A 27,933-nucleotide genomic window follows, 5' to 3' on the forward strand; every position below is an offset into this window, starting at 1 on the left:
TTAAACACTCAAACTCTACCATGGGTGTTCTAGCAAGTTTTAACCTCCACCCTTTACTGACACTGAGTTCATCAAACAGAGGCATCCCTTTTGTTTGCTTCAAGCTTTGGGAACCTAGGAAGATGCACAGAAAATTGCTTCATATTGAGTCAAACCTTTGGTCCATCTAGCGGAGTATTTTCTACTTTTTCAGGCAATAGCTCTCCAGATTTTCACACAGGGGCCTCTCACAGCTCTGCCTAGAGATGCCAGGAACTTCTGCATGCAAAGCAGATGCTTTACCAATATACTGCCCTTCAGATGTTTTCAACTACAACCCCCATCAGCTCCAGCTTCCACTTCCTGCTTGCAGCACATCTGATTCTGCCGACTTCGCCACTGTCTGCTGTGCCACTCTGTTGGACTCCTGGGCTCTGCCCCTTCCCCTCTCTCACATATGCTCAGGAGCAGAGAAGGCTGGTGCCCTTTGGAACTGGAAGGGCAAAAGGCAGGGAGACCAACAATATATAAAGCCAGAACAAATTGCTGGTGGAGCAGAGACAGCTTATCCTAGTTTTGTTCCCATCCTTCTGCAGTTCAACAAAGGCAGCACTGCAACTAAGGAGGAAGACCCTGACAGCCAGTGCCACCCCCTGGGATGCAAGTAAACAAGGAGGTAGGCAGGTGCAGGGCTGGCTAAGGTTGGTGGGGTATTCTCAATTATCCTGATGGACCAGCCTCCACTTCTCAGGAGTATCCTCATTTGTGATACACATGGCAAGATTAGCTGGTTCAGACCCATCTAGTCCTTAATCCTGTTCTTAGAGTGGCCAACCAGATGCCCGTGGGAAGCCCGCAAGCAGAACCTGAGCGCAACAGTACGCTGCTCACTCCAGTGGCATGTGGTTATTGGACTAAGGGGAATAGGCTAGTCCCCTAAATTTTCTCCTGGTGCCTCCTTCCCAAAGCCCAGAAATCTTCTGCCCAGCTTAGGGAGGTAGGTGTGAGGCTCTGATGGGTCCAAGATCCGTCCTGCCATCTTCCGAAAGTCCACCCGGCTTTTGGAAGGAAGCAGGAGGACTCCAGCATCCTGTCAGAGCCCTGGCACCTCCTTTGCCTGGGAAGCTTCTGGCCAGCTTAGGGAGGGAGGTGTGATGCTCACGTGCACAATGTCAGGACATCACAATGTCACATGCATGACATCGGGGCTTCTGGCCCTAACTGTTCCCCTATTAAAATTTTTGCCGCATGCCACTGGCTTACTCATGATTTCCAGCAACTAGTCTTCAGAGGCATGTTGCCTCTCCTACTGGAGGCAATTTATACAGTAGGTCCTGACTAGTAGCAACTGATAACCCTACCCACAAATTTATCTAAGCCACCTTTAAAGTTGTCGAAGCTGGGGGCCATCAGTATATCTTGTAGTAGTAATTGCAGAGGTGGGGGGCGCTTCACTGCAGGGAAACCAGTGCAATTCACTGCCCAGTCGCTTTGACTCTGTTTCCAAAGATGCGCAATTGGTGACAGCTGTAAAGACACACACACACACACACACACACACACACACACACGTATTGAGATGACAATGGAGGCTTTGAAAAGGTTTCCAAAGTCACATTGCATCTGGAATGGGTTGCTTGGCAGAGGATCATTACAGTGAAAACAGGATCTTTCTCCTTGTTGGGCTCATTAGGCTCCTTAGCATTAAAACAAACAAATAAAGAACACAGCCACGAATGCTGGAGATAATCCAACGGACATGTTACACACAAAAAATACATAAAAATGCACTGCTTGAAACACAGATCTTTACAGCAGGGAGCATGTAATTAAACTGTAGATTTAGAAGCAAAAGCATCATTGCGAATATAAATGTACTGCTCATATGATGGATGGATGCCAGCCTATTTCCATTTAGAGATCTACACAGAAGCTAGTAGAGTCTGGCTCCCATTTATTTTCTTTTTAAAAAATCTCATTGGTAGTGACAGCTCTGAAGAAAAAAGTCTGCGCTTATATCATCTGTTACAGACTCAAAATCATTATGGAATGCTGGGAAGCAGCCTCATTTGATTTGAAAATAAACAAAATATTTATTTATTCAATGCATTTATATCTCACCTTTTTCTCATAGCTCAAAGTGCTGTACTGTACATGGTTCTCCCTTTTCTCGTTTAATCCCCATAACAACCCTGTGAGGTAGGTTAGGCTGAGAGGCAGTGACTGCCCCAGGGTAACCCAGCGTGCTTCATGGCCAAGTTGCGATTCGAACCTTGGTCTCCCAGGTCCTAAGTTTGACACCCTAACCCAGGGGTCGGCAAGGTTTACCTCACCTGGGACAGTTCAATCCAGCGGAGATCCCTCCATGGGCCGGATCGTGCCCTCACCCGCGATTTCCAGCGTCTGCGTCTGCACAGACACGATTTCCTATGTCTGTGCAGATGCGATTTCCGGCGCCATGGAAGTGAGTCCCCCACACCGCACTGCACTGTTTAGTGCAGCAGGTGGGGACTTGCCAAGCGGGCGGCTCAGTTCGGGGGTGGCTTGTGGGCCAGTTAAACGACCCCTGTGGGCTGCTTGTGGCCCATGGGCCTTAGGTTGCCGACGCCTGCAACCTAACCACTACACTACTACTACTACTAACCACTACTGCACTGGTTCTTGATAGATATAGATTCTGAAATCTACACTCATTCTTTTTTTTTAACTGTATTATAAAGAAAACCAAATTTCAATATATAAAGAATTCTGTGGACTTATACAGTGCGACTTGTGTCATTAGGTCTGAAAAGCTCTCTTAGGCTTTCTTTCTTTTTTTTTGAAAAAAAACTTTATTGAATAAAACAAATAAAAAGACATCTGCGCAAAAATACATCTACTCAATTTGCACATACATATCCATATAATAAAAAGGTACAGATTGTTCTTCTTTCTTTCTTCCTTCCTTCCTTCCTTCCTTCCTTCCTTCCTTCCTTCCTTCCTTCCTTCCTTCCTTTCCTTTCCTTTCCTTTCCTTTCCTTTCCTTTCCTTTCCTTTCCTTTCCTTTCCTTTCCTTTCCTTTCTCTTCTTTCTCTTTTCTTCTTTCCATTTACTTTCTCTTACTAATATTTTCCTATTATTCTCTTTCAACTTCTCTTAATATCAACTTTTGCCACGCGATCTGTATCTGCACTCATTCTTACCTGCCCTTTGACATAAGGTCCCAAGGTGGGTTGCAACTATATAAAAATACAATATTAAAACCAGTTTTTAAAAATTACAACCAGAAGTTTAGGGTGGGTCTAAATGATGATATTATGATGATATTTTATTCTCTTGTTCACTATGTTGTTTTAAATGTGCATTTTATATTTGACTTCACTTAGCAATGTTTTCTTTTGTAATGTTTAAGATTGTTTGTTTGTTTACTTTGTGTTAAATATGTATTCTGCAGTTGACCTCCTTTGTAATGTTTTATTTTGAAATCCTTAAGATAATATTTTAGTTTCCTGTTAATTATGTTGCTTTGACTGTATACTTTATATTTGACTTCCTTCAGAAATGTTTGATTCTGGATTGCTTTTTAATGATGTTTAATATGCTGTAAACCGCTTTGAGGTTTTTCTTAAAAGTCTAAAGCGATATAGAAATGAACAACAACAACAACAACAACAACAACAACAACTGTACTGTAGTTTATCCTTCATAGAGCTATAATTCCCAGCAAGTTTAGCAGGAGTCTTTGGGGAAAGTTTCCAAGAGTCATTGGACGAAATAATGTGCTTTAACTTTAAATGTATGATGTGTATGCAGATCTCAGGTGTCAAAGGCCAAGGTAAATACAGTAGGTATAATACTTCCTTCCTTGGGCTTATTGCCTTTTCCAAATTCACAAAACTGAAACTTGTGTTAATGTTGCTCTCAGCTGGAGATATTTCATTCAATCTGGTCCAACCACCCCAGATTCTTCTGATTATGCTCTATGATATCCCTCAGGAAGGGACATTTGTTATTCCTTTCCTTCTGAGTCCAAAGCATTACAGGCCCAATAGTAAAAAGCAGTTCAAAGTGACTCTTGTTGAAGGTTACAGTACAGCATGGGCAGAAGGTAGATTGGAAAGGGTTTCTCCCAGTTGTTTTAGGAATGGCAGCAAATACCATTTTGAGCTCTTTGGAGGTTGCTGAAGATCTTTTTAGCTAAACGTCAGCTACCAAAAATGACTGAAGTTCAGAGTAGTTCTTTTTGTCCCCTGTGAGCAGTTCATGTCATTTGCAGGTGGGATTCCTCATCCTTTTGCTGTACATAATTAGCACCCACAAAGCAAACTGCATTTCTTTCCTCAAAAGCAAGTGTGAAATATCCTCCTATCCACTCTACATTTTACATTGCAATGCTACACTTAAAACACTTTCTCTCTCTCTCCAGCTTCTGCAGACGCGGCATATGGAAAAAGAAAACAGGAAATAAATCGTCAGTTTATATGGACAGGCAGCAGCACTAAGAAAGAAAGAAATGAAAATCACATTGCTGTAAGGCAGCCTTTGACACCTGGTGCCTTTCAGATGTTTCGGACTAGTACTCCTTTTAGCCCCAGAGGTTAGTGAAAGTTGCTGTAAAGCCTTCTTTTAAAATCAATGCATATTCTGGCCTCTTTTAATTTTGTGTCATGCTCCCCTCATTCACATGCAGGCAGCTGGGTCTTTTTCTTACACCCAAGTTGAAAGGTGCTGGGAATTGTAGCTCTGTGAGGGATAGACTACAGTTCCCAGGATTCTCTGGGGGTGACAGGTGCTTTAACTGTATGATGTAAATGTGACCAGCTTTTGAACTCAGAATAGAGGGTTTTTGGTACTCATTAATATCTGCATTTGCTGCTATCAAAGCTCAGAGAAGCAGGGTAGCAGCAAAATATGTCTCAGCTTGGGACAAAAAAGCAAAGCAAAACTGCTTCATGCAAACAATGTTTCAGGACAGGAGCCAATACATCAGCCAAACCAAGATGTTTTCAGCTGACTTCTGCTCCAGTTACAGATTTAGTAATACAATTGCTCCACCACTTCCTGATCTGATATTCACTTCCTTTTTCCTGCTACATAAAAAAAAAGCAGCTTAACTATTTGGCATGTCCGTGAGAGTTAAACTTGGAGAGCATAGCAAAATGCTTCTGAAAGGGCAAGCACATAAATTCCTTAGACTAGATTTATATGACTTATGGCATAAGCACATACAGTACATTTCTAGCCCAAAGAAAGTTCCACTGAGTTCAATAAGGCTGCCACATAGACTCATAGAATTGTATACTGTAGTTGAAAGAGGGTCATCTAGTCCAAGCCCCATAGCTGCTAAGTCTTCCCTTTTCTCGCGAGGAAGCCTATTCAGCATAAGGGAAAATACCTTAAAAAAAGGGATAACTTGGCAGCTATGCCAAGCCCCTGCAATGCAGGAATCCTGCCCTCAGCCAATCCCTTGGTGGGCACAAACCACCAGCCTTCTGGTTAACAGTCACATGCACAGACTCATTGCACCACAGGAGGTATAGGACTGAAGCCCTGAGCTTCCACAGCTGCCACTCAACACGAACCACCATTGGCAGGAACAGCAGCGGGTATCTTCTGTGCTTATGATACTCCTTCATTCTCTTGTTAATTATGTTGTTTTAAATGTGCATTTTATATTTGACTCCCTTTATTAAATGTTTTCTTTTTAAATGTGTTATTTTTGTTTACTGTGCTAAATGCACATTCTATAATGAACCTCCTTCATAATAAAAAAAATTCCTTCAGTAGCACCTTAAAGACCAACTAAGTTTTTATTTTGGTATGAGCTTTCGTGTGCATGCACACTTCGTCAGATACTTCATAGGAATTTTTTTAATTTGCTTCGACTCAGACCAACACGGCTACCTACCTGTAACTCCTTCATAAATGTTTTATTTTGAAATCTTTAGGATAATATTTTAGCTTTCTACTAATTATGTTGCTTTGAATGCATGGTTTATGTTGGACTTTCTTCAGTAATGTTTTATTCTGGATTATTTGTTTTTTTAACATGTTGTAAACCACTTTGAGATTTTTTCTTAAAAATACAAAGTGGAATAGAAACAAAATGAATACTACTAATAACAATGTTATTGTCTGTGGATGGTCCCATGGTAATGTAAATGAAGGCGCTCACAACCTGAGCATGGTAAATAGGGGAAAAATGATGCTATTATGTTCAGTTTACCTGTTCTGGGATTTGATTTGTTAATCTGGCATTGTGGGCAGAGAGACCAGAGGAGCTGTAAAGTCATTTGTTATTGTCTCCTGGCTTAGACCAGCCTGATTTTGTTAGAAACAGCTCCACTGTATATTTGCTCACAGCAGTAGCATCTTTAGGAATGAAGTCAAACAGGCTTTGTTTTGTAATGTACAGGGAAATTAAATTCTTAAAATGTCCTGTTTTCCCTGCCCACGCAACAAAACAGAGCACAAAGCCAGTTGACCTGAAGATTAGAGATGGGCCAATCTGTCAATTTCAGTTTCTCTGTTTTTAATTTTTCCAGTCTGAAGTTCTCCACATTTCCACACCAGCCCCTGTAGCATTTCCTCACTTCCCTTTATCAACACTTTCTCCTCTTATCTTCAGATAGATCATTGATTTTCTGTACCTTGTGACAATTTTGTTAGATTTATTTCCTCAGCTTTGCTGAAAGACCAGCTCTATCAGGAGCCTCCTTCACCCGAACTGTTTCTATGCTAGCTAGAAAGCTATAAGAAGTACCATTTGAGAACAGGTGCCTGAGTTTGCTTCCACCCATTTCCCTCCCTGTCCCCTTGTGTGTCATTTTTTAAAAAAGGGACTGTCTTGTTTAAATTGATTGTATGTCAGTCACTATGACAGCCTTCATAGCTGAAGAGCAGGGTAGGCATCATTCATGCCAATCTTCTTTGCAACCTTCTGATTGTAGCATATGTACCACAAAAGCCATCAGAATATATACTAATAATGATGGAATATTTATAACTGAGTTAGCACTTCATTTTGTGGATGTGTGTGTGTTACTGTATATGCACAAACATCATGGCTACATATCAGGGATCCTGAGAAACAAAAAAGAGGAATTGGCATGCTAGCAGGAACTACAAGGTTTGCAGAAATAGAAACAATTACTTGGGAGTGGGGATTTAAGGGGGCATGGAAATCTCCCAAGCAGCCCAACGAGGACTATGCATGCTTTCGCACCTACAAAATGCTAAATGTCTGCTTCGGATTGGAAATTAGTGGTGGGGAAATGTAATGGAGTGTCCTGGAAAATGGTTATGACTAGACGGCTGGCACACTGTACTGGAGCTCTCCACACTGCACCATTCCATTACAGGTCCCACTTGTAAGGCTAAATATCTATATAAGGTTTTCAGTTAGAAAATGTTACAGTGAATACTTATTGAATTTTTTTGTCTGTGGCTCATTGATCAAAATGTATGGTATTGGTTCCAAAAAGCGCTCTCTCTCTCTTTTGGGTGCATATGCATCAACCCACAGGGAGGAAAATGTAACAGAGTCCACTGAAAGAAGACATGGTTGGTTGGCTGGAACTCTGGACAGGAGCACCCCACACTGCAATATTTATTCACATGCCCCACTTGTAAGAACACAAGAGCAACCCTGCTGGACCAGACCAAGGCTCCACCTTGTCCAGCAGTTTCCAGCAGTGGTTTGATAGATGCCTCTACAGACGAGACATAAAGGCAACAGCCTTCTCCCACCAATTTTTCCCCCAGTAAACCCATCAAACTTAGCACCAGTCCAGGTGGTGACCCTGGTGATCAGCTGCCTCCACCTCATTGGTTTCTGTTCTGCCTTTGTAGAACTTGTCAGGATGCAAGAACATTAAGAAGAGCCTACTGGATTGGGCCAGTGGCCTATCTACTCCAGCATCCTGTTCTCACACTAGCTGACCAGATGCCTGTGGGGAGCCTGCAAACAGGACACAAGCACAACAGCACTCTCCTCACCTGCAATTCCCAGCAATTGGTATGAAGAGGCATGCTGCCTCTGGAATTGGAGGTAAAACATAACCATTGTAGTCAGAAGCAAGGAGGACGAAGAAGAAACTGGAATTAGTTGGTTCCGTTTGTCATTGGCTCTGGCTCCAGCTACAGTTGGACTCACTGCTTTCCACCCTGCCAGTCCCAATGAGCACCATCCACCACCAAGTGACATGCTGCATCTGAACTAGGTGGTCTATATAAAAAGAAATGGAACATACAACTCTTGCTGGTATAAATGATCCATCTAGTCCAGGTATGAAAAAGCTTTTGCACTCCAGGTTATTTTTGAGACTTCAGTTCCCATCAGCCCCAGAGACGATGGCCAACTGTCAGGTCCAGTGGGAGTTGAATCCAACAAAATATGGAGGGACACAGTTTTCCTTCCCTGATCTAGTCGGTCAATGCAATAGAAAGGCCAAAGCTCAGTAGGGGAGCAGTTGCTTAGCATGCAAAAGGTCCCAGGTTCAACCCCCAGAATTTCCATGTAGGTTTGGGCATGTTCTGTCTGAAATCCTGGAGAGTTGCTGCCAAATCAGTGTCAATAATACTGAACTAGATAGACTCCGTATAAGGCAGCTTCCTATGTCCCTACAACTGCAGCTCTGCAACATACTCTACCTAATGGTACAGAAAAATCCAGTTGATCAACTGGATGTTATGTTGATCAACATTCCAACTGTAACACTCATGTTATGTAATAATTTCATGGCTTGAAATGACAAAACTTGTCAACCACCTATGTCATGTAGGGCTGTGTGACTGCTCTGGACAAATCCCAAACTGAAGCAGGCCTGAAACATGTCAAGGCATCTCTCAAGCCAGTCGCAACAAAAATCCCTAAAACAGACAGCTTGTCCTCAAAATGTTGCAAATCGGTGCCATGCAAGGGGAGTTCATTAATATCCAATCACAGTGCTGGAGAGTGGTGAACTGTTAGAGGTGTCTCTCGGAGACATTTACTGTTTTGCAAGTTCTCTGAAAGTCAGCACAAATCTGGAGGGTTTTATTCAGCTTGTATTTTGCTAGCCAGCACTCTTTCTTGCATACCTGCTTGTTTTACAATGCTTTCCCAATCACAATCTTATTCTAAAAAAATGAAAACCATGTTTATTGTCTGTATCTTTAGTGTTTGTTACTTAGGCAGTGTCATTTCCCTTATGCCATTCCCCAAAATGACACTAGTTTTTTAGTTAGGTTTGCATTACAGATGTGTGATTTTCTGCATTTGTAGGTGTCAGTCTTCTGAATACACCATACACCTACAGTGAAAAAGCAGCACACTTCCACAGGGCAGCTGTGGTGCCACCAGAGGCAGAGGGGCCAGAGATGTTGGCAGCAACCACTGGTAGCAGGTGCAAGCCTAGTCCCACAGCCATGCAATCATTTGAGTATGGAGTAGGCACTGGTAGCAGCAGTCTGGCAGGGGCTTCCCCTTTGGTAACAGAAGGGAGTGAGTCCAGCCCATTGGTAGACATCAGCATCTCTAAAGGTGTCTGTGTCTGAGGTTCTCAGGTGGATTGAGGAGGATTTCTTCCATTTGGAATGCTGAGGGTGGTGAGCAGCAACAGATATACTTTCCAGTGCCATCAGGAAATGCTTACTGGTGCCCTCACTGTTCCTGTGGTGGTGTTGATACCTTCAGGCTGAAGGCAATCTGTGGTACTATTCTGACGTGGGGCTGGATCCCACCACTGCTCTCTGCCATTGCTGCAGATGGGCAATGAACAGGGGGAAAGTAACGTTCAAATCCAAATTTATTAACCAAGGCAACCACATACCAGGTGTCTTCAAGCTCCATGCACTTATATGCAAAAACAACAAAGTTATGACCATTTTACTTTTGAAATACTTTATTGGGGAGGGAGGACAAACTTTAACAGTGGCTAGCACATAAACCCCTGGATCTACCTATCTGAAACCCCCTCTGGAGGAGCTACCATGTATTCAAACGTCATGCATCTATGGGGAGGATTGTGGTCATTTTGGCTTCCCAATGCATGCCCCTCTGAGGATTGAAGATTCAGATCTCCAAATTTTGATTTGGATGTTGGGTGTGAATTGATCCAAACTGAATTGTGTCTTGAACTGAAACAGGGACAGGGAGCTTGCACAGTGCTAACATCAGAGATGGGGAATCTGAGACCCTCCAGATGTTGCTGGACCTCCAGCTCCCATCCACTTCAACCAGCATGAATGCTAGGAGTTCTGGTCCATGACTATCTAGAGCATGCATGTCAAACCATCCACTTCAACCAGCATGAGTTCTGGTCCATGACTATCTAGAGCATGCATGTCAAACCTGCGCCCCTCCAGATGTTTTGGCTTACAACTCCCATGATCCCTAGCTAGCAGGACCAGTGGTTGGGGAAGATGGGAATTGTAGTCCAAAACATCTGGAGGGCCGCAGGTTTGGCATGCCTGATCTAGAGGGTGACAACATGTTGCCCCTACCAACATCCAAGCAACTCATTGAAATGAACCTGTTGGCAAGACCTAATTATTGGCAATTACCCTTTTCTTTACTGGCAGAGTGTCTGTACAAGCAGCAGTGTTGTAGCTAGCCCCAAGAGATATCCAACCAGCACAGCTTTCTTATGTATGCAGGAACAGTGATAACTGAAAGCTTCATTGGTTCAATTTCAGCCTTTTAATGAAAGAAGAAGTAGCTTTGCTGCTTCCATTGATTTCTTTCAGAAAAGTTCAGTTAAGTGAGAGGATGCACAGGAGGGCTTGTGCTACGTTGGAAGCAACTCCTTGCAGCACAGGTCATAACAGAAGGAAAAGGAAACCCCCAAATGCACTGTGAGCTCATCAGATGGAAAGGTGGCCACGAAAGTAGGGCAAGATTAACTGTGGTGGGTGCAAGTTTTCCATGATGAGCACAAGAGGGGAACAATTATTTCCATTGTCAACAGTGCAAAGTTCTATTTACATTCTTCAATAAATGAATGACAGTTAAACATATTATACTAAGGGAAATCCTCAACTCCCACTCCCCCTACCCCTGAAAAAAAGTTTGTTTTTAAATTGTTTCCAATGTTTAGCCCTTATTCTCAAACACCTGTCAGTACCAGACACTACAGTAGATGCAGCATCTGTTAAATAGGCAGGAATATATACATTTATATACATATATCTAAAACAGAAATAAGTAATTGCAGTGTTTCATGTGACATTGCAAGGCTTTTGTTCCCATTAAGTGTTTAGAGAGGACCAAATTCAGGTGTTAAAATGGTACCACAGGTCCTTACTGGAAGGAGGGATTGAGAAGATGACAGTGACTGTGTGATTTGGACATAGTACAACTCGATCCTCTCTCACTGATGTGCTCCTTCCACCCCCAAAAGATGTAGCTTCTGAAGAAAGCGGCTGACCATCACTCTATCTCACACTGCCGGAGACTTCTGCTTTGCACTGCCACTACTGAATCATCCAAACTTCCTGGATTTTAATGTGCAAATTCAAGCTAGTCAACACTTCTCTCTTTAAACTTTGGATTGCCTTTCATCTGTCCATTCCTGCTTAGTGTTCTGGAGAGCTTGAGTTCTCTGCTCATCTACTTGGACATAATCCACTCTTTGTTCTTCAGAGAGGAAAGGTTTCTGCCAAGGTGAAGGAAATGAAACAAACAAACAAACAAACATGAGGACATGTGCAAAACATGTACAGAGCTACAGTTGGGCTTCTGTCAATTCCCCTCCTCCTCTCCAACCTTAGCTGGCATTTCTTTTTTCACCTTGAAGCCGGGGGTGACATCATTATGCTACTGGTTTCAGACATAATTCCCCATCTGCTACCCTGTCACACAGCCCAGAACAGGCCTGGCAAACGCAGGAAAGTGCAGTACAGTGATATGTTCACCTTGAGATGAAGGGAAAATGGTTTTCCTCCAAGTTAAAGCTCTTGATCAGGCAAGACTGGAGTGGGTTTCGAACCCATAGAATTGCCTCTGATGCAAGGGTGGGGAATGTTTTTCAGCTCAAGGGGAGCATACCCTTTGGGTGACTTTCTGGGGACCACATGCCAGTGGCAAGCAGGGTCAGAGGCAAAAGCTGGTAGAGCAAGGGATGTGAATTTTATGTTCATATTCGCACCCCTCTTCAACTTCCATGGAGGCAAGCAAGAGGCACTATCCGAGTTCGTGGAAACATTCCAGCCAGGCAAAAACATTGCATGAAGCATAGCCAGTGAGGAGTATGTTCCGGGGAGAGTTCCAAGGGCTAGGAACAAAGGCCTGGAGGGCCACACTCAACTCCTGGGCCCAAGATTCCCCACCCTTGATTTAAAGAACTACTAACAATATTCTGCTCACTTGTGAAGAAAAGGAAGCAGGTATTGGATATTACACACCACCATTTAATTTTTATTACTGATGACAGGGAGCTGCAGTAGAAGTTGCTGTGAGCAAGGCCTACCTTTTGTACAGGAGACGGAGAAGCGGAATTAAAATCCAGTGCTAAATAATCAAGGCTGAAGTTCTTTGGCCATTGGAATGCTCCATTGCATGGAGATGTTGCTTGCTCCTGTTGAGAATGAACCATGACCATAAGAAAATGAAGAAATAGGTATGTTCAAAACAAATTTAAAAGTGTGTGTGTGTGTGTGTGTGTGTGTGTGTCTGTCTGTCTGTCTGTCTGTCTGTCTGTCTCTCTGTGTAAGTGTTGCCTATATAGACTCTCTTCCTTTCCCTTTTGTTCTACAGCAGGGGCAGGAAGCCTCCAGCCCACAAAACATATTGGCTCATCAGGTTTTCCAATTTCGTTTACTAGGGCTGATGGGCAGGCTTGATCGCTGCAGAAAGTAGATTACCCACTAACTGATGGGTGAGGGGGGATTCAAGCTTGCTCAGTTTGGCTGTCCATGGCAAATTCCTTAAGGGGTTGATTGCTGAAGCTGTGGGATGCAAAGGGTTAAGTGCAGTCAAGTCACAACAATCCCTAGATAGTCCACTTGGAGGACTGAGGAGGAGGATATGACTAAGCGTAGTTTCCTCTTCCTTCACATGCAAATGAGTTGAGGAAGTGGCAGATAAATCCTGAAGGAAACAGCCATTTTCCCTCTCTTGGACCAGACCTCTTGGACTACACACATCTTAGTGAGTCTCTCCCTCAAGGCCTCCAGCCTAGAGAGAGAGATGAGATGGAGTCTCACTTCTTATAAGTGAACTTCACAATGTATATATTACCTTTTAACTAAGCAAGTCTACCTCTTGAGTGTGCTGTACCTCGAGATGCTTGTAAGTAAACATCTTTTATACTTTTAAGAGCATTGTGTTGTGTCTTTTCTTTTAAGAGGGAAAAAGGGGAAATACCAGGAAAATACACTTTATTTTAGTGGCTTAAATCAAGCCTGCGCAAACGTTCTTCTGCTGTGTATTTTGAAAAAGGGGAATGTTTTACTCTGCTAAAGTTTTGTGCTTGCTAGCGCAAGCGGGGATAGGATATATTAAACAATATCTCCTCATCCACATTCCTGAACATTCCCACATAGGGTTATTGCGGCCCAGAGTTGCGTATTTTGTGTATTTTTGAAGGATTGATTTGGATTGTGATTTTGAACTCTGTAGGATTTTTCCAGTTAAGATTTCCTGGTTGAGCACATGGTCTCTTTGTTCTGCAGTGTGCTTGGGGGATTAACTACCCCTCCCCTCCCTCAGAGTTTACAGCACTGAGAAAGCTCAGAGGTAGTGAAGATATTTTTGAGATTTTGAATTTGATTTTTGAAAGATTTTTGAATTTTGGAAATTTTTGAAGTTTTAAGATGGCAAGCTCCAGTTTTGATAGTGAGGCAAGACCAAGTTTTATGCTGCTGGATGACAATAATTTTGTGCAGTGGAAGCAGCGCGTTTTAGTTTATCTTGCTGCTAGGCGTGTTCTGCAGGCCATTAAGGAAGAAAAGCCTACAGGAACCGATGCAGAAGCTTTAGCTAAGATAGAAGCTTGGAGTATTAAAAATGATGAAGCCAAGCACATAATTTTGAGCAGTTTGAGGAATGAGCATCTATCAATGATAAATTTTGAAGATGATGCATCTAAGATCCTAGAGGACATTGAACGCATTTATGCACAATCTACAGAGAGTTCCTATAGATACTTGCTGGATAAGTTACTCAAGTTGAAGATGAATTCTAGAGAAGAGTTTACAGAGCATTTTAAGAATTTTTCTGAGATTGTTCAAAGAATTGCCCTTACTCCCAGAGCCTTTGATGATGTGACTAAAGTAACGTTTATGCTTGCATCATTGGGACCTACGTTTGCTCCATTTAAAAGTATAATGGATCACACAAAGGATTTAACTTTTAATGAGCTTATCAACCATTTAAGAGAGGAATGCAGAGATAGCCTTGATTCTCAAGAAAGGAATCCAAGGAGGAAGGATAGCAGCTATGCATCCAAGCATTTTGGAAAGTCCAGACAGACATCTAGAGAAATAATTTGTTTTAAATGCAATGGGAAAAACCACATAGCAAGGAACTGCAAGAGTCAAAATGGGGATAAAGTTGAATCCCACCCCTCAAAACCACAAGGTGTTAAGAAGGGGAGTCATGAGCAAACCATGTTGATGCAGGAGAGGAGTTTAGCTGTCCAGGATTGTGAAAATAAGCGCAATAAGTGGATTCTTGACAGTGGAGCGAGTTCTCATTTCTGTTATGAAAAGGAGTATTTTAATGAGATTAATGGGGATGAAACCTCTGAAATTGAGATTGCTGATGGCAACATTGTAAAGGCAATTGGTTCAGGAACTGTGAATTTGAAATTCAACGTAGATCATGAAACAATTAATACTAAGATAACTGAAGTTAAGTTTGCACCAAAGCTTAATTGCAACTTACTCAGCGTGTCCAGTTTGGACAGGAAAGGTTTTAAAATTACATTTGAAAAAGGACAATGTATTGTGACTAAGCATGATGAAGTTTATGTTCAAGGCACACTAAAGGATGGTGTATATGAGCTTAATGTTTCAGAGAACCAGCAGAACCAGTCTGCAAAGGTGGCGCAACCAAGTCAAAAGGACGAAGGAAGTCTGGAACTCTGGCACAAGAGACTTGGACACAGAGACACCAACGTTATTCTGGAACTACAGAAAGGTGATCTTGTGAGAGGTCTGCAGGTAAAGCAAAGCAACACAAATACACCAACATCAAAATGTATAACTTGTGTTAGTGAGAAAGCAACTAAACCTTCTTTCCCACGTTGTGCAGAGAAGAGAAGCACTAAAGTATTGGACATTGTCCATACAGATCTATGTGGACCAATGAATGTGTCTTCTCTAGGAGGTAATAAATATATTTTGATATTTTTGGACGATTTCTCGAGATTCTGCGTAGCCTACTTTATCAAGGAGAAGAGTGAGACAGTGGAATTGTTCAGGGACTATCTTAACATGGTCAAGAACAAGTTCCAGCGAGCCCCTTCCATTTTAATGTCCGATAATGGTGGGGAATTTTGTTCACATGAGATGCAGGCCGTCATGGCTAGAGAAGGCATATCACACGTGACCACAGTTGCCTACACACCCCAACAAAACTCAATTGCAGAGAGGAAATTTAGATCCATTTTGGAAATGACAAGGTGCATGCTAAAGGAAGCTAACTTGTCACACAGGCTGTGGGGTGAAGCGGCTCGTTGCTCAGTCTATCTTCAGAACAGACTGCCCACAAAAGGCGCAGAGCGCACACCATTTGAACTTTGGCATGGAAAAGCCCCAAATTTGTCACATATACGTGTATTTGGAAGTTTGTGCTACTATCATGTGCCCAAGGAGCACAGACACAAACTTGATTCCAGAGCGAAGGCAGGGATCCTAGTTGGGTACGCTTCTGGAGGAAAAGGATATAGAGTCTTGGATCCGCAAACTGGCAAGACAAGTTCGCAGCATGTAATTTACTTCGATGAGCAAGGCAAAGTTGATACAAAGGACACTGCCATTGATTGTTCCAAGGAGCCACAGGATGAGGAATTTGTGATTTTTCCTTTTGAACCAATACAAAGTACTAATCCAACTTCTAGTGTCGTAGCACCCCCTATAGGTGACACCCGAGAAGACGTGGAGGTCCAGGCCCCTGGCAGCACCAGAGACGAAGATGATGACGAGCAGCTGTATGGGGATATGCCACTGCTGGAGGAGGATGAGGAAGCTGATGCGGTCGAAAGACCAGAGGTCAGACGCTCATCCAGAACCAACAGAGGTGTTCCACCATTACGGCTGTCCTACCTTACAAGGTCGGCGTCTCCACAGGAACCTTCCAAATGGGAAGAGATAGAGAGGATGCCACCAGATGAAGCCAGTCTCTGGAGGAAAGCTGCTCAGGAGGAGATAGATGCACTTCATCGGAACAGGACCTGGACACTCACAGAACTACCTCCTGGTAAGGAAGCAATTGGAAGTAAATGGGTGTTCAAGGTTAAAAAGGGTTCAGAAGGGGAGGTGCAACGCTACAAAGCTAGGCTTGTGGCACAAGGTTTTTCCCAGAAGTATGGAGAGGATTACGATCAAGTGTTTGCACCGACAGTTCGATACAGCAGTGTCAGACTACTTTTAAGTATTGCAGCATCTAAGCAAATGTCAGTTTACCATATTGACATTGCGACAGCCTTTCTTCACGGCGAAATTTCTGAGCAGATTTATATGAAGCAGCCCAAAGGTTTCATTAAACCAAATGAGGCACATCTAGTGTGCAAGCTGCAGAAAGGACTTTATGGTTTGAAGCAAGCAGCGAGGGCTTGGAACCAGAAACTCCATGAAATGCTGGTGCAGCTTGGGTACAAGCAAGGGACTGCTGATAAGTGCTTGTACACCAAACAAAGGAATGGACAGTTTTCGTACATTTTAGCCTTTGTTGACGACCTTTTAATTTCTACGTCAAATGAGAAAGACTATAAAGACATAGTCAAACACCTCAACAGGGAAGTAGAGGTCAAGGAACTTGGAAAAGTGAAATACTACTTGGGAATTCAAGTTGAGAGAGAAGAGGATGGATCGTTCTTACTCAGCCAAAGGCAAAAGATAACTGAACTGATTGAAAGCATGCAGATGCAGGACGCACACCCAGTTGCGACACCGATGGCCACAGACTTCTTGAAGAATCAACAAGGTTCGAAGTTGCTGCCAAACAACACGCAATACAGGTCAGCGATTGGCAAACTTTTGTATTTGGTTACCACATGCAGACCTGACCTGGCAAGTGCAGTGGGGATCCTAAGTAGGAAAGTAAGTTGTCCCACTGAGCATGATTGGGCTGGAGTTAAGAGGGTTGTTCGTTATCTAAAGGGAACCATGGACTGTAAATTAAAACTGCCAGCTGTCAGAGACCCTAAACTGCTTGGGTACACTGATGCGGATTGGGCTGGGGACAATAAGGATTATAAATCCACAAGTGGCTATGTTTTTATGTATGGGGACGGAGCTATTGCATGGGGCAGCTATAAACAGAAATGTGTAGCTTTATCGTCCACAGAATCTGAGTACATTGCGGCTTCGGAAGCTTGCAGAGAGATCCCCTGGCTGGATCAGCTCCTGAAGGACTTTGGCGTGCCAAGAACGGGACCTGTCAGCTTGATGGAGGACAATCAGAGCAGTATGAAGCTGACACAAAGTGAAAAGTTCCTTGCACGCACCAAACACATTGGGGTCAGGTACCACTACATACGCCAGGTGATCGAGGATGGACTTGTTGAAATGTGTTACTGCAACACTGACCAGATGACTGCAGATGTCCTAACAAAGCCCCTGCCAAGAGAGAAGTTCCAGGATCTTCGTGGCAAGCTGGGACTCTTGGGTGGTTGATTAAAGTTATTTATGTATGTTTTTGTGTATGTTGTGAATTGCCTGAGAAGGGGTTTGTGGGATGCAAAGGGTTAAGTGCAGTCAAGTCACAACAATCCCTAGATAGTCCACTTGGAGGACTGAGGAGGAGGATATGACTAAGCGTAGTTTCCTCTTCCTTCACATGCAAATGAGTTGAGGAAGTGGCAGATAAATCCTGAAGGAAACAGCCATTTTCCCTCTCTTGGACCAGACCTCTTGGACTACACACATCTTAGTGAGTCTCTCCCTCAAGGCCTCCAGCCTAGAGAGAGAGATGAGATGGAGTCTCACTTCTTATAAGTGAACTTCACAATGTATATATTACCTTTTAACTAAGCAAGTCTACCTCTTGAGTGTGCTGTACCTCGAGATGCTTGTAAGTAAACATCTTTTATACTTTTAAGAGCATTGTGTTGTGTCTTTTCTTTTAAGAGGGAAAAAGGGGAAATACCAGGAAAATACACTTTATTTTAGTGGCTTAAATCAAGCCTGCGCAAACGTTCTTCTGCTGTGTATTTTGAAAAAGGGGAATGTTTTACTCTGCTAAAGTTTTGTGCTTGCTAGCGCAAGCGGGGATAGGATATATTAAACAATATCTCCTCATCCACATTCCTGAACATTCCCACAGAAGCAAGGACTGAGCCCTCAACCCATCAGCTGATGCACAAATTGTTCAATCCTGCTTAGTCACTACCTCCCACCACCCCCAATGGCCAACTTTGACAGGTGGGTGGTTCCATCCACTTGTCACAGGTGTCTTGTGCAGGTGGGAATGAAAGAACTGGCCCATTGGGCGAAAAAGGTTATCCACCCCTGCACTACAACCTTGATCATGCTTTAGCAAGAGAGGCAGCTGCCATATTTTTTCAACATCTCTATGGCCCCCAATCCTTCTCGTCCCCTGCTCTCACCAGGCCATTTAATGCAGCCTCTGTTGTTCAAGGGAAACAGACGGCAGTCTTGGTCAACCTGGTGCTCCCCAGAAGTTTTGGATTATGGGGTTCTGCTAGGAGGTATGCCCCCTGCAAACATCTGGAGGGTGCTAGGCTGGGGAAGGCTAACCTTGTGCAATGCAAAAAACAACGAAATGTTAGGAACATAGGAAGCTGCCTTATACAGAGTCAGATCACTGGCCCTTGTAGTTCAGGGTTTCCTACATTAAGGGTAGCCAATGTGCTGTCCTCCAGATACTGTCAGGATGCAACTCCCATCAGCCACAGCCAGCATGGTCAATTGTCAGGGATAATGGGAGTTGTAGTCCAGCAACATCTGGAGGGCATTACATTAGCTACCCATTTTGCCCTCAATGGCAGTGGCTTTACAGGGTTTCTGGTACAGTCTTTCCCAACCCTGCTTGGAGATGCTAAGGACTGAATGTAAAGCTGCATGTAAAGCTGTTACTTTTATTACTGTGCTACAATCCTTCCTTGTAGTGTTTGGGCTCAGAACATACCATATACAGAGACAGACCACTGATCTATCTAGTTTAGTATTGTCTGCACCACTCTTCCCCGACCTGGTCCGCTAGTCAGACTACAGCTCCCACCATACTTTACGATTAGCCATGCAGGAGCCGTAGTCCAAATAATCTGGGTGGCACCAGGTTGGGGAAAGGTTATCTACACTTACTGGCAATGACTTTCCAGGGTTTCAGGTAGCATCTCTTTTCCAGCCCTAGCTGGGAATACAGGAATAAGACATGGGGTTTTTTTGTACATAAAATGCTACCTCAACCATCAAGCTATAATCTTTCCCCAATATATCTCCCTGGAGTTTTGTGCGCTCTTAAGGGGTTCCATAAAGGCTCTTGTCTGAAAATGGTAGAGAAAAAAATTGAGGTTCTCTCTCTGCCTCCAGCAAATCACCATGTGTATGTTTGAGATTGCTTGGAGATGTGCCACCAACACTTGTGGGAACAACAGAGATCTGTAGGAATGGGAAAAAGGCTTCCCTTATCAATGCGTCAATTGGCCCTTGTGTGCCTGCACTAAATTTCAGTAGGGCAAAGGGGAGCCCCTGCCACATGTTTGGCTGAAAAATTTGACTTCTCTGAGCCTTTCCGCTCACATGATTTGTCAAAGGAGAGTTGCATGAAAATGATTACCATTTGAATGTAACTTTCTTCTTCCTCTCCGGAAACTGAACTGGCAAATACTCTCGCTGAATTAATGCAGTCTCTTTCTGGAGAGATAAAGCTTGTTCGATTGCTAGTGCAGGAGGAGGGGGAGGGTGGGGGAAACGCAAAACACAAACAAAAGAGAAGTCAAAGAAGAGTTTTCACAGATGCTCTGAAACCAAGCCAAAACCTGACGTTGCCCAGTGTGAGGAATAAGCCCGCCCAAAACCCAGTAACACTACAGAGGTTAAGTTAGCTAACAAAGGAGGTTACAATCTCATCAGTGTCCTCTTGGGAAATTAGTCATTTCTGCAATCGAATCTGACAGTAAAAATGGCTGCCATGGCATTAGGGGGAAGCTGCAGCTATCAAAGAATGGTCAAGGAAGGAGCATAAAAAGAGGCAAATGTCCATCACATCACAGGCCTAAGCACTTGTCTTGCTGTAAGGCTAGCAACACTTTTGCAGGCAGGAACAAATTAATGAGCTACTGCAACTATATGCAGAGGAACTGCAACCACCATGAATCATCTGCAAAAAAAGATATGTTAATTGAACATGGGAATGTCTGCTACTCAATCCTCTTACAAAGTAAAAAAAAAAAATGCTGCCAAATCCATTGCCAGATATGTTTGTGTAATGTTTTTCAAACCAACCACAAGTTCTCAATACATCATCTTAAGAGGAAAGCTGGCCAGCTAGATATTTCCAGTGTTCAATGAACTTTATCCTTTTCTTCACTGTCCATCTTTTTACCAACTTCAGGGGCAAGCACCCCCTGGTTTTATCAGGTAAATGCAAATGGAAGCATCTTACAAAGCTAGTTCAGGGCTCTAGCACAGATCTTCAACTCTGCAAATGTAGTGCTTTCTTACGTATCTTTAGGCATCCAACAAAAACATTCCTCTTCTCCTATGCCTTTCATTAAACAAGCTATGGCCTTTTAAACTGGGTGGGTGTGGTATTATTGTTAATATTATGGTGTATATTTTTGTGCTTTTATATTGCAAACTGCCCTCTCATCCTCAGACAGAAATAACAGTATAGAAACAACAACAACGCTTTCCTAGTTTGGACTACAACATTCACACACAACCAGTAGCCTGAGCCCCTCTGAAATTTCTAAGATGTGTGATGCTGCTGAACTACAGCTCCCATCATCCCTAACAATTGACCACGGTGGCTGGAGGTGATGGACTTTGTATTACAAAAACACCTGAAGGGCACCACACTGGTTACCCCTCCTCTAAGAGGAAAGGCTAATAGAACTGTGGTAGACCAGTAGTAGGTACTGAGGAGCAGTGGATATGATGTTACAATATCAGTATGATGTGACACCATCCACAACTAGCTACTGTGGTCAAGAAAGAAGGGGTGAAGAGAGATGGTGCATACTCACAAGCAGAACTGGAGCCATCTCAGGGTAAACTAGACCAGCCCTCCAGACATTCTGGACTACAACTCCCATCAGCACTTGCATGAACAGCCAATGGTCAGAGATGATGAGAACTGTAGCCCAACATTTCTGGATGGTAACAGGTTGGAGAAGGCTGAACATCCCAAAAGGAGATGGTAAAAAGTCTATGGGGGACTTGATTTTTTAATTGAAAAGCAGGTGCCATGAAGAATCAGTTGGAGCACAGGTATAGCAGAGGGGAGGGGATTCTTAACGCTTTCCCCTCCCACGTTCTGTTCGTCTATAATTATGTTCCTGATATTGCTTCTTTCCCCTGTATTTTGCCCCATGGTATGAAAGCAGAACATTTCTCAGAAAGCTAATGTCCGAGAAATTTAGGCTGAGTTAATACTGATATAAATATATATTCCTGTGTTTTACACACACACACACACACACACACACTTTATGTGTATGTATGTATGTACATACATGTATGTATGTATGTACGTACGTGGGTGGCGCTGTGGGTTAAACCACAGAACCTAGGGCTTGCTGCTCAGAAGGTCGGTGGTTCGAATTCCTGCGGCAGGTTGAGCTCCCCTTGTTCGATCCCAGCTCCTGCCAACCCAGCAGTTCGAAAGCACGTCAAAGTGCAAGTAGATAAATAGGTACTGCTACAGCAGGAAGGTAAACAGTGTTTCCGTGTGCTGCTCTGGTTCGCCAGAAGCGGCTTTGTCATGCTGGTCACATGACCTGGAAGCTGTACGCCAGCTCCGTTGGCCAATAACGCGAGATGAGCACCGCAACCCCAGAGTTGGTCATGACTGGACCTAATGGTCAGGGGTCCCTTTACATATGTATGTATGTATGTATGTATGTATGTATGTATGTATGTAATGTATGTATGTATGTAAGGTTGGGGAGAAGAAGTGGAAGGAACAGGTAACAAGCTCACTGCTTCTTCCAACAATATTGAAATATACTGAATTAACTCTATAGCTGCAAACAAAATTCTCAAATGGCTGCTGAAACAAGCAAGGCCTCTTTTACTATATAGGCCTCTCCCATTGTGGGCAGAGCTAACCACCCTGGCTGAGATAAACCTTCGCTTAAATACTCAGTTAAGAGTTATCTGTTGCTGAAGCAACATTCACAATGGATGCCGGTTACTGCTGTTGCATTCAGGTCCTGCTTGTGGGCTTCCCATAACATCCTGTAAGAACAGAATGTTGAACTCTGGCCTGACCTCTTTGCACGCTCTAATACAATTTGCTCTAGCTCAGGGGTCCCCAGACTATGGCCCGTGGGCCGGATGCGGCCCAATTGGCCTCCCAATCCGGCCCGCGACGACCCCCACCGCCCGCTGCCGCTCTTGCGGCGCGCTGCGGCGCACTTCCAGATCTGAAAAAAATCGCTGAAAATCATTTCTGTGCATGCGTATGGGCCTCTCCCGACCCAGAAGAGGTCATTTCCGGTGCACTTCCGGGTCGGGGAGGTGCACTTCTGGGTCGGGGGAGGCCCATACGCATGCGCACAAACAATTTCCGGTGATTTTTCCGGCCTGCAAGCGCGCCACCGCGCCAGTAAATGGGTATGCGCATGCGCACTGGAGCACACTCCCCCACCCTCCGGCCCACTGCGCGCGCACTCCCCCGCCCTCCGGTGGGTACGTCTGGGGACCCCTGCTCTAGCTGGAGTTTCACATGGAGCCATACATCCCAATCTTGCATTGTCTCAACTAACCCTACTTGCAGGAACCTGACCTCTTTTTCCATTATCCCCCTACTTTAGCAAGAATGCTCTTTCTGTTGGAGTCATCACTTGGAGCAGAACAGATGTGAAGATAGAATAACTACATATCCACCTAATCTGGTTTACTAAAGAAACTCCACGGGGTGCCAGGAGAAAGGCAGGAACCCCTCAAGGCAGGGATAGGCCAATGTAGTAATCACCAGATATTAAGAATATAGGAAACTACCTTATACCAAATTTGACTGTTGGTCCATCTAGTTCAGGCATCCCCAAACTTCGGCCCTCCAGATGTTTTGGACTAATATTCCCATCTTCCCCGACCATTGGTCCTGTTAGCTAGGGATCATGGGAGTTGTAGGCCAAAACATCTGGAGGGCCGCAGTTTGGGGATGCCTGATCTAGTTCAATACTGTCTACAGTACACTGACGGACAGGATTCTGTCCTAGTCCTACCTGGAGCTTCCAGGTTTTGAAACAGAGACCTTCTGCATGCAAAGTAGATGCTCTAAAACTGAGCTATGGCCCTCTCCCAATTTTGTTGTATTCAAACTCCCTTTAGTCTAAGTCAGCATGGCCAAAGGTCCAGGGTGAAGGGAGCTGCAGTGCAACATTATCTGGAGGGCACTGTGTTGGTTATAGCTGCTCCCAAGATCACCATGAGCTTGCAGAGACATGTGCTGTCTTAAAGCAAGAAAGATGCAAATCTCTGTGTTTAATTGAAGCCAATTTAATTTTGGGAGGGGAAAAAAACATTTTCTTGTCTTCTTAAAAGGCAGGGATGAGATCCACAGAATTTAAAGGCAGGGATGAGAACCACAGAATTTGTATTGAAAGTTTGTTTAGAAACTTTGCTTACAGACTCCCTGTGGAATGAGACAATATATAAATAATTTTCCTGTAAGGAATGCTAATGTTTAAAAGAAACATCATTAAAACTAAACAAGGTTAGATCAACACTACATGTAAAACACAATTTATTTGCCCATAACTCACAGAAACAGTGCAACTGAATAAGTGTATCAAATGATGTTTGCTTTGGGCTGATGTTTGTTCAACATTCACAGCTATACTGCACTTGATCTTAGAAATGTCATCTTCAAGCAATAGTCAAGTCAGCTTCCTATTTATTTTTTATTTTGCTATCCTTAGCATAAAATGCAAAAAGTGCAAATTTTCAGAGCAAGAAGGATTGATTTTTCTAAAAACTGAAATTATAAAATAGATTTTAAGAATCTATATAGATTTTAAATATCAAGTTCCTCTAAGCCTTAAACAAACCTGATTTAAAATGTTATCTGAATGTAATACAAACATATTAAAATTTACACACATAATCATGGTCCTTCATCAAACATAGTCTGCTTTTCTATGCAAAAAATGCTCTATTCAAAAAACATTCTATGAACCAAGAGCAAAAATAGGTAGTTTCTGACTTGAGGTTGATCATTATAATGACACAATAGGCCATATATTTAATATGTTGCTGTGTACATCATGAATATTTGGTGTCTGTCCACTAAACAGCATGCAAATTACTTTCCATGTCACAGGGAAACACCTTTCTTCCCAACTCTATCATCCTTTCTTTCTAGAAAGTTTATCTTCAAGTGAATTATCTTATACCTGTGCCTTACACAGGTTTAGAAACAGAAATGATTGTTTGAGTTGCTGCCCTAAGCAGATGTGTGCAACAGGCACACAGACTAGGGACTCAGCTGCATTGGTAAAGAAGCAGTGCTTTAGATGCCTTCTCAGTAGTGGCACCCGCCCTGTGGAATGTTCTTCCATCAAATGTCAAGGAAATGAGCAGCTATCCTATTTTTAAAGGACATCTGAAGGCAGCCCTGTTTAGGGAAGCTTTTAATATTTAATGCTGTACCATTTTAATACTTGATTGGGAGCTGCCCAGAGTGGCTGGGGAGACTCAGCCAGATGGGTGGGATACAAATAATAAATTGTTGTTGTTGTTGTTGTTGTTGTTGTTGTTGTTGTTGTTGTTGTTGTTGTTGTTATGCATTCTAACACTGTGACACCAGATGGCGCTGTGGAGTTCCATTTTTGCCAACCCAATTTCTCATACAAAATTTGCAACTCGTTTAACTGAAATGCTTCTTTGATGCGTCTAGATCTAGCCTAGGTGGAATTTATGCTGCAGGATTGTATACTTACTCTATTTAGTTGCAAATAATACATGCTGTGTTTGTTATATTATGGATGTTTGTGGAGGCAGTATGTTAGAAATATAAAAGTCATATAAACATTGGCAGTTTAAACTTGCTCTCCTTATCTGCAAGTAAAACCATAGCTTAAGTGAATTATATTAACGCTGTTTGGGTATAAATCAGGTGTGGTGATGTCCTTTCTGGCCTCAAGGCCAAAACTTAATGAATGTCAGATATGATGTGGCAGAAGAAAAAATGTTTTCTTTTCTTTTTTAGTACATTATTCTGAAATAGTAGCTGAATAATAACAATGTCGTATGGCAGTATGCAACAAAAAAACAGAAAACCGAAGGGAGCAACTATGCCACCAGAAAAAAGTGTGAAAAACCCTATATGCCCTTTGACTTGGTATTATAACATTATAATTAAAAAACGTATTCTGTGTGTACTTATTTTGACACTTACCTCTGCTTTGTGATGTGTGTATTAGGCATGAGTGTATGTGTGAGGCCTGGTTGGCGAAAGAGCAGTAAGTTGTTCATTCATGAACCATACAGCTCAGCAAGATACTAGGTAAACGCCCCACACACTAAGATCCAGGGGTACGATTTTAATAGTTCCCCCAACCATCTGCCAAGACCAATCACCTAAAACAGTTTGTTGGGTCAGGTTTCACACCCACTTACTAAGGCACAGTCCACGTCCTGGTTAAGGCAGCATGTTCTCGGATGGTGGAAAGGTTTCGCAGGTCCAGCGGAGGTGGTCGGACTGAAGATTTAAAGAGAGAGAAGACTTCTTACTGCCACAGAGCTGGCCAAGAATAGGGACAGATCTGGCTGTAAACTCTGCTGTCTGGGTAGCTGGCTACTTAACAGCAGGCACTCCCAAACTGCGGCCCTCCGGATGTTTTGGCCTACAACTCCCATGATCCCTAGCTAACAGGACCAGTGGTTGGGGAAGATGGGAATTGTAGTCCAAAACATCTGGAGGGCCGAAGTTTGGGGATGCCTGCTTAACAGGATGGAAGCAGTTCCAAGAAAGGAAGTTTATGACACCAGGTGGTTCATACTGTGGACTCACGTAGCAGAGCTTCCTTAATTTCTTTAGAGAGCCACAGTGGTGTAGTGGATAGATGGTTGGACCAGGACCTTGGAGGCCAGGGTTCAAATCCCCACTTGCCAGTAAGCTCACTGGGTGATCAATCACTGCCACTAAGACTAACCTACCCCACAGGGTTGTTGTAGGGATTAAGGAGGGCGAGAACTATTTTCTCCTTCAAAGAAAAGGTGGGATATAAGGTGGGATATAAATGCAATAAAATAAATATTCTTGCTACTCCAAGGTAGCTCACAGGCTGCAGGAGTTACTGGTCTGATCTTTCCTGGGTAACAGCGCCAACTGTTTAATGGTAAGGGAAGGTACTGCAATCTCAGGTCTGGTGATTTGAGGTGACCAATGGGGACCTGGTTGGCTCTAGGCTTGGTTCCTTAGTCTGAGCATCTTGTTCCACAAAGTAGCAATGAAGCCCCTCCATCTCTTCCCATCTGCAACCTCACCAACAGCCCACCCACAACCACATCTCCTGCCTCTGGGCCTTTTCCTCAACCATCTCATCTACCTCTGCATATTTTTTTAAAACATTGTTCTGGCCTGCACTCCCGCAGGCCAGATTTTGTACAGTTCCAATACTAGTTTAGTTCCTCTGGAAAGCCAGACCAACCTCCTGGCTTTCCAACTCCGCTACTAAGACTGCAGTCCCAAAGACACATACTTCTTGAGTGACTTCTGAGAATAGAAATGTGGGTGCGGTTTGGCTGAAAAAGCTTCACAAACCCAATGGAAAGGCCCGGCAGGCCTAATTCGGCCTGTGGGCCAGAGGTTGCCCACCACTGGCTTACTTGATGGCAGAATTGGAAGCAAGAGTGCCAGTGAAGGCCCTGTGGAAAACTAAAATGGGAGCTTGCAGACCTAGCCACTGTATTCAGGACATGCCCCTAGGCTGAATTTGTCCTGGACTAGAAATCTCTTAGCTCCTCTTGTTCATTGTCCCCGATAACCATTTGCTGGACCCATCAAATCAACTCCCGAAATTCCCAAGAAAAACACATAGAGGTGCTCGAAAAACAGCTTGTGGAAAGACAAGCTTACATTTTTGGCGAGGCTTGAGATCCCGGTTCACTGGAGGTGGTTCCAGGTCTGTAGGGAGCTCGGGCAGAGGGCTGGAGATTTTTTCTATGCTGGCTGCAGAGCGGATGAACGTAGCTGAGCCTGGACTCATGGGAATGTAGCCATCAGGTGTGCAGTCAGATCCTGGGACGGGTGGGGAGATGCTGGGATGCATTGGCACGTAACTGTCCTCGGAACTATTTGATGTGCAGGAGTAGAGAGGGCTAAAACGACTTGGCTTCAGAAATAAGCACAGGGAAAGGGAAAGTTGGTTAACAGAAGGTGCCAAATCAGAAATCAGGTGCCAAACATTGGACCTATCCATGCACTCTCCCCTTAGCCCAGGATTCTATCAGGTTCAGTCTCCTGACTAACTTGGAATCCTGCATCAGGAGTGAGGAGCCCGGGAGCTAAATACAACCTTCCAGGCCTCTCTTGAATGGCCATCATGAAAAGACCCCATTTCCTGTGTGCATACCCCATTTAGCTCTGAGCTAAATTCCACCCTAATAATTTTTCAAGCCTGAAAAATGGCATAC

At 43.5% G+C, this 27,933-nt stretch overlaps 1 protein-coding gene and 1 long non-coding RNA gene across 4 annotated transcripts in view; one reads left to right on the top strand and one right to left on the bottom strand.

Moving 5' to 3' along the window:
- Positions 1 to 332: 332 nt before the first annotated feature.
- LOC148686589 (uncharacterized) lies at positions 333 to 8,927 on the top strand. The gene is made up of 3 exons (XR_015948667.1): positions 333 to 655; positions 4,385 to 4,555; positions 7,484 to 8,927. It is a non-coding gene; the product is annotated as an uncharacterized LOC148686589 (long non-coding RNA).
- An 888-nt stretch (positions 8,928 to 9,815) lies between these two features.
- Positions 9,816 to 27,933, bottom strand: part of GAB3 (GRB2 associated binding protein 3) — an 86,072-nt gene continuing 67,954 nt past the window's right edge. For all 3 annotated transcript variants that reach the window (XM_035101952.3, XM_035101950.3, XM_088664620.1), the window contains 5 exons: positions 27,377 to 27,632; positions 25,915 to 25,996; positions 19,904 to 20,006; positions 12,408 to 12,515; positions 9,816 to 11,594 (listed from right to left, as the gene is read on the bottom strand). In XM_035101952.3, the coding sequence (XP_034957843.1) occupies positions 11,478 to 11,594; positions 12,408 to 12,515; positions 19,904 to 20,006; positions 25,915 to 25,996; positions 27,377 to 27,632 (666 nt within the window). In that variant the 3' untranslated portion in view covers positions 9,816 to 11,477. The remainder of the gene's footprint in view (positions 11,595 to 12,407; positions 12,516 to 19,903; positions 20,007 to 25,914; positions 25,997 to 27,376; positions 27,633 to 27,933) is intronic.

Source organism: Zootoca vivipara, chromosome Z2, assembly GCF_965207765.1.
Source record: "Zootoca vivipara chromosome Z2, rZooViv2.hap1.1, whole genome shotgun sequence".
NCBI classification, from domain to species: domain Eukaryota; kingdom Metazoa; phylum Chordata; class Lepidosauria; order Squamata; family Lacertidae; genus Zootoca; species Zootoca vivipara.